Source organism: Notothenia coriiceps, unplaced genomic scaffold (assembly GCF_000735185.1).
Source record: "Notothenia coriiceps isolate Sejong01 unplaced genomic scaffold, NC01 NC01_scaffold00024825, whole genome shotgun sequence".
Taxonomy (NCBI): domain Eukaryota; kingdom Metazoa; phylum Chordata; class Actinopteri; order Perciformes; family Nototheniidae; genus Notothenia; species Notothenia coriiceps.
Window position 1 is genome coordinate 169,044 of NW_011357526.1, and position 7,516 is coordinate 176,559.

The 7,516-nt window shown below is 43.9% G+C and overlaps 1 protein-coding gene across 1 annotated transcript in view; it reads right to left on the reverse strand.

Moving 5' to 3' along the window:
- The window catches only part of wars2 (tryptophanyl tRNA synthetase 2, mitochondrial), a 15,337-nt gene extending 9,308 nt beyond the window's left edge, over positions 1-6,029 (reverse strand). Inside the window, exon 1 of the mRNA XM_010783188.1 lies at positions 5,883-6,029. Within this exon, the coding sequence (XP_010781490.1) occupies positions 5,883-6,029 (147 nt within the window). The remainder of the gene's footprint in view (positions 1-5,882) is intronic.
- Between the last annotated feature and the right edge of the window lie 1,487 nt (positions 6,030-7,516).

Genomic DNA, 7,516 nt, shown 5'->3' on the forward strand with positions numbered 1-7,516 from the left:
TCTTATGTAACGTATCTTAAATACGTTTATTTTCGTACATATCTTTGCCTATTTATTGTCTTTGCTTATAATAATGATAATAGTCATATATATATATTAGGGATGTCCCGATCACCTTTTTTTGCTCCCGATCCGATTCCGATCATTTGATTTTGACAATTTGCCGATACCGATTTTTCCCGATCCGATCTTTATGCAATGCATTAAGAGGGAAAAAAGCATTCAAGTTGTCCCTTAAGGTTATTTTTTTATTTAAATTGGATATTCTATCCAACATGGATATAGCTTCTTTTTTTCACAGCAGCATTGGATCAGTTCAGTTGTGCAGCATTGGATCAAAACAAAATAAAGTTTATCAGTACTCGTTAGCTTACTGCTACAATTAGACACTGCGCCCTGCCCACTCTGTTGCCAGATTTGAGAGAAATAAGCAACCAGGTCTATGAAAACAAGCCCCAAAGAAGCAACACATACATGATGTTGTGTAATTTGAAACCAAAACTAAGGCCTCAGGATGACTTAAGACTTGAACATGGTCATTTTTGTTTTGTAACATTGAATACAAAATTTAAAAAAGTATTAAAAAAAAAATTGTAAAAAAAAAATCCCGATCCCCGATTTTTTTCTCCCGATTCCGATCTTTTGAAAATCACTTGATCGGCTCCGATCCCCGATCACGTGATCGAATCGGGACATATCTATATATAGCACCAAATTGCAACAGAAGTATTCTATCTACGGTCACTTTTCACATTGAACATGTGCTCTTTTATTACTGTACTTTATTACTTTTTAATGTACAAATACTTTGTTACTGTATGATATCAATAACAATAATCCACAGCTCCTCTCTCTGCTCCAGAGGATAACATTTTTTTCAGGCCATCATTGGGGGGGTACCCGAGCAGCACCCTGCCAAGGCAGTAAACCTCGGGGAAACACTGATATTTATAAATGTTTTTAACAGAAGTAAAAAGCTAGCGTATGGCTATGAAGAACTACATGATGTCGCGTTTCCTCCTTATTTCCGCCATTTAACCACAAAAAACATTGACTTTGAGACAACGTAACACAGAAGTGCTAAAATGCTGTACAACATCCGAGTGCTTCTTCAGGCCAAGAGAACACACGATAAGGGACAGAAAAAAAAAAAGTCTGAAAAATGGTGGGGAGGAGAGAAAGGGTGAAGGTGAAAAGGTGGGAACGCCTGCGGACACTGGAGTGTTAGTGTTAAACTTTTTACAGGTTGCAGGCCAGCAGCGGTCATGCTTGAGTTACAGAGATGCTAACTCCATGGCTAGCACCTCTGTTCTCCCCCAAACACGTCCAGCACGAAGAATGCATCACCTCGCAGGCCAACAATAACAATGAACCTCCGTCCAGACAACTCCAAGGCCTCTGTGACCACAACGGGGAGGACAGTGGAAGAGGAGAGGGGAGGCAGAAGAACCACTGAAATAATATACAACACGAAAACCCCCATAAGAACCTTATTACAGAGCTGGAGCTAAAATGGCAGTAGGAAGATCACTCGTTGTGTTTGTATCGTTGGGAAAACATTGTGTTTCTCTTTCGTGTTTCGCCAGACCGCCAAATTTCTCCGGGCATCGACCCACTCCGCTGAACCTTGGCTTTCAATTGGCCCAGCTGGAAGAAAGTCTTAACCACAGCTTGTGGCACAAAGCTCCGCAAGATACAATTAGAGGGCAAGCAGAGCGGCACCTGTCATGAGACGTGAAACCCACTGGCATCTCAAATCTGGGGCTTCCTCACCAGAGCCGTTACACAGTAGATTAGGACTCTGACAGAGCAGAAACACACAGAGACAGAGGCTTGGTGTTTGTGTTGGGCGGTTAGAAAGACAAAGTGTTTGAGGCCTGGGTGACGCACACTTCCCTGCCCACCGTGGAGTTCAGTTCCCGGCAGAGGTGCGGTGCTAAGGCTTGGCCGGTTGCTCCGACTCTCAGCTGTGAAGGTGGTGAGGGATCAGGGTGTTGGAAGGTGGAGTATTTAGGATAGATAATATGAACCCACACGTATAACGGGTAGAATTACATATTAGGTTTAAAAATAATGGTTTACTGAGCGGCCATAATGATGCTGCTCTAGATTTAAAAAAACAAAAAGGGGGCTGTGTGGTAGGTTTGTCAGTTCAGGTAGTGTTGAAGATAAAAGTATTGTTAAGCACAATATGTCCCAAATATAATCATTATTAGATGCATGATTTGATGTTTCTAAGATTATACAACTATTTTTAAACAGTATTTGCATTAAACGCTTCCATTGGACTCCTTTGTTTACGTACGTAACATAGTGACATCACTATGCAACACTACCACTATTGGCTAGTGCTCCAACACATTGTAGGTGGAGACACTACATACAAAAACCTTTGAATAGGGCCCCTTTAACTTCTTCAACACCCTACATGGAAAGTCAGTTGTTAAAAAAAAGATATAACAGTCAACTGAGGGGACATAAATATAGGCTTTGATGGCAATCCAACACATTTGTTGAGACAACATCTTAAGTTGATATTGTGGTTTAATCAGCTTTAAAGATAATGACCCACAATCCTGATGAGTTTGTTTCAGTGTGACTTGTTTTAGTTTGAGATGAGCTAACGGGTTGTAAACAGCAGCAGCTGGACACAGGAGACGTTTTGAAGCACTCCCCAAAAAACCCATGGGATCTCTGTTATCACCTCGAATCTGACTGCCGATCATATGTTCCCCGGCTGCACTCTTCAAGGTTATCACAACTAATCATTCAAGCCTGAAGCTTTCAGAGGATATCATCTTCAGTCGCTGCTGAGGAATCGGTTATCTTGACAGCTAGCTGAGCTACATCACATTCAATCTGACTGAGGGGCAGACTCAGCGCAGCCTGAGATCAGATAACAGCTGCTCTCTTACCAGCGTGGCCCACAGCTCCTCAATCTCTCAGCCTAAAGGGATCGAATAACAACTGTTCTGAGGCCAGCGTGGTCCACAAAGTCTCCATCTACTGGCCTGAGGGAGCCGGCCGCTGCCCGGCCAGAGAGAGGCAGGAAGGAACTGGGTGCTTATGTCATTACCGACGGGGTAATTGCACTGGAGTGCCATTGATGCTGAGAGCCTCTTAAGAGGTGTCAGGATAGATTTGGGTGTGGACGGGGCCCCGAGTCTGGCTCATGTGTGTTCTCACCTCGAGCTGACACGCCAAACGCATGTTCCCCCTCTGCTGCGGCCCCCGGGGGAAGCCATTAGCCATGCAGACATGGTAATGGTGTCATTTGAGCCAATCGAGTGTCAAATGAGAGTCAACGCCGCGGCTAACTAGCCACTGGGCAATGGAGCCATCACGCATAACGCTACACTTCAGCAGACACCAGCCAGGGCTGCTGGTCAGAGGAGAGACTCTTTAAACATGGGCCTCTGCAATGTTTGGGAGTGAAAGTAGGTTATGTAAAGAAGTAAACCAAATACTGCATGATGACAGAGGATACAGCAAATGTTGCAAAGCAATTATTGTTAGTAAAGAATGCTGCACAGCAAATATAGGAATAATAAGAAATTATCATCTAGTGTTCTTTTGCTATTGGCCATATTAAATGTTGTTCTAAGAATGCAAATCAAATCTGATTACCTCTAAAAATGTAAGTACAGATGAGGTCAGAAAACGTTTGTGGTACAAAATAAAATGTGACTGGTTCTAAAAAAGTTATTGCATTTCATCCTTAGGAAGACATTAATGTCTGTAACAAATCTAATGGAAGTTTTACTCGAATCCACAAAAAGTTGGCACTCTTGTGGCATCAAAGGAAAAGGCAGGGGATGACCAAAGTCATTTGATGAATCAACTGAAACATGAATACCTGTACCAAATTTGATTGGAAATACAGTTCAAAGCAAGATATTTAATTCTAATCCAAATATGTCAACCTCTTTGGCACCGGAGGAAAGATGTCAGGAGATGACCATGAAGTCATTAGTATTCATCATATGGGAAACATCAATGTGTGTACTATGTAATGACAAATTGTCCCCGGGGGGTCGCGAGAACCCGAGTGGGGGTCGCGAGATGATTACAAAATAAAAAAAATAAATAAAAAAAAAAGATTTTTTATTATTTTTTTGTTTAAATTATTATTAATAATAACGTTTGCATAGACATTTTCAGGTGCGGACTAGCCATCTGTATAATTTCCCCGCAACGAGACTCTGTTCCCCCCCCCCCAGCAGGCAGGACTCCATTCTCAGCAACAAGCTCAATGTAAACAAAATACTGTCCGTTTTGATTGGACATAATTACTATTATATAAGATATTGACCCTTCCCCTATCATCTCTTCACTCCCTCTCTCTGCCCGTAAATGACGCGTAGAGAAAGCGGGAAACGCTGGTTGTTCTGTCTTAATATTTGTCTCCGACAGGCTGTGCATCAAAGGTGAAGAAAGCTTTCTTCAACCACGTCTGCCATATGCTTAATGCATTACGCACCATGTGTGTGTGACATTAACGCCAACAGCTAGAAGGTTACGTACACTAATAGGCCATGTTTTCACACTTGCAATACCTTTCCGGGGAATATGTGTGTACATTTGTCTGTGCTTGTACGTGTATGTGTGTGGTAACCTCCACAGGGAGAGAGGTCATGTGCAAACATATATGTACGTCCGCACGTGTCGTGGACTTTGCCTACATCAACATCTTCAAGGTGTGAAAGTCTCTGTCCATATGACTTTGACAGTTCATTTCAAAGATGGTGGAAAGAAAAAGTCCATCACGAAGAGACCAGATCCTAACCGCATTATTAAATGGAAAACAACTGTTACACTACATTTGAGAACAAATACACTGTCTTTTTCTTTTGGCGTTAATACTGACTTTCCCACAATACCACTGAGAATCTAGCTCCAGGATTCAATGGAAACATTCATTTCTCTTTCACTTCTGGAAACTGAATGACAATTGTTAGATGTAGGGAGCACAGCATCCATGCGAAATAATGTATAACGATGACAAACCCCACTGGGACAAGACGCATAAAACACAGAATCCTAAAGAGTCTTTTTGCCAGATTTACAAAGCCACGCATTGGGAGTGTATCAACTCTTACATTTGACAGAGGTTTAACTAGTAATACCCTCAAAATAAACTGTTATTCTACTAAGACTAGGATCACTGACGACACTGAGATACCACATGTAGTAATGTCGTTCTACGATTGGCTCACAAGCCTTGTTTGCAACGACACTGACGGCGACTACACATCTCGTACATCAGAACATTCATTTAAGACCCAACTCAATTTTAAATCAATCATAAAAGCAATACTTTTATTCTGCAAAGTCAACCTTGGTTTTGCCAAGAAAAAACACATTCATTCGGATTCATATTGTCGTCACTTAGAACAAATGGCTGCATTAAGGGCGACACGAAGCTATGTGAGGGGAGAACAGTGAGATATTTTTATCCTATGATTTAACTGCTGCACACCGATTACATTATAGTTGTGTGGTTTTTTTTATATACATATTTATTGAGCATAGTTGGAGGGAGCCTGAGATTGAAATAATTCCTGGTGGAGTACTGCTTTGGTTGCAGCTTCCAGCATGTTCTACAGCCCCGCTCTGCTCACTGTTATTAATCACAGCCCTGGTTTTGGTTGAGTTAGGACTTACAGAACAGTGGATGTTTCTCCTCAGATGTGTTCTGGGCTGCTTTTCAGAGCTCATACATCATATCAGAGCCTGCGAGTCCTCGAGTGGCCCACTGACATCTCTCTCACCGAGGAGCTGACGAGCGGGGGCCGACGGTCACCACCATTTTTCCTCGCCAATTTCAACACATTTCAAAAACCACCTCTGGGAGCATCGCCGCTCGCCCCGCTGTGAACTACCATCAGCTCTTTGTACGCCAGGGAAGAGATCCAGATCGGAGCGTGGCTGCACCGAGATGCTTCGACAGATGGAGGGGTTTCGCTGCTCTCCCGCTGGGCGTCCTCCACACAGGATCCAGTGTTCCTCCTCTGTCCTGTGCACCCCATTAACACTGGCACCCTGCTGACGTGCACCTACACACACCTCCGCCCACTCTTCAGTATCTTCTTTCTTCATCTCTGTCTTTCTCTCACTTTGGGACCTGTTAACGCTGGCGGCCAACAGAGCTGCACTTCAGTGAGGTATCAAAAAGGAAATGGGGTTTAGTGTTTTACCCCCACTTTATCCCTCTAAGTGTGTGTGTGTGTGTGTGTGTGTGTGTGTGTGTGTGTGTGTGTGTGTGTGTGTGTGTGTGTGTGTGTGTGTTAAGATAAAGTGAATATAACCACATGTATGTATATATAGCATACAAAGGCGAAATTTGACTTCTGGATAAATCAGGAGAAAGATGCAGGTAAAAATGTTAAAAATAAAAAATAAAAGTGTGACTATATTCCAGTCAAGACTTGTGCAGCTTTCTTCTTTCTCCTCGCAGTGAGTGTGTTGTAGGGGGAGCGGAGGGGAAAGGCCCGAAAGGAGCGTTTGATTAAATCTGCGGTTGACGTGTGGGACAGGTGAGATTGATGAGGTTCCTCTGAGTTTCACACTGTGCGGAGAGCGGGGGTACAGGAACAGAACGCTGCAGTGTGGCGGGCCAGGGCTCGGGGCCCGCTCGCGCCGTGGGGTCCCTCGGCTGATTAATGGGACTGGAGGCCCTTCAAAAACAGCGCTCCCCGCAGACAGGGCCCGACAGCGCTCCAAAAATAACTCGGGCAGGGGAGGCAGCTCCAGAACTAACAGGCTGCAGCTTCTGAAGGAACCAGACTTCAATACAGCCGAGAGGGGCACTGCCTACTCAGACAGGAAGCTTTAATGACCCCTCTCGTTTATAGGAAGTGACAAACACTGACAACTGATATTATCAACTATGGTGTCATATTACCTGCTTATGTAATTTTGGTCAACGAGGATAAGAATGTGCAAGACGTGAAGCCCGCGTCACACTGTCCCGAAATTGACACCAGATGGACACACAAATATGGAATTGTGAATTTCGCACGAAGATGGCCCCGAACATGGTCAACAGCCAAGCAACAGCCGAAGCACGTACGATGCCTACAGAAGGCCACACGGTGGCACCCGAACCACACACGAAAATATGGTCGTAGACTTTACACATCACACGAAGTAAAGACCAAGATGACACGATTTGACAAGATGCCCTCACGATGGCCTTACGAAGGGCAAAATGGACACACGAATTCAACACGAAAATGAACCTTCGCAAGATCCTTCGCAATTTTTTGGCATGCCAAAGATTTTGCCACCGCTCACGAAGTTGCTGCCGGAGCCTGAGAAACTCCACCGGCGGTCATACGATGGCTTAAGATGCCCCTCACGAATGGCCCGATGTTGTTACGATCAGAGCCGAATTTGAACATTTCCTTTATCGTGTTTCCATCTGCTGTCAATTTCGGGACAGTGTGACGCGGGCTTTACGAAGTACAAGCTTTACACACTGTGACACTAAGGCTCATAATAAAACATTACATTA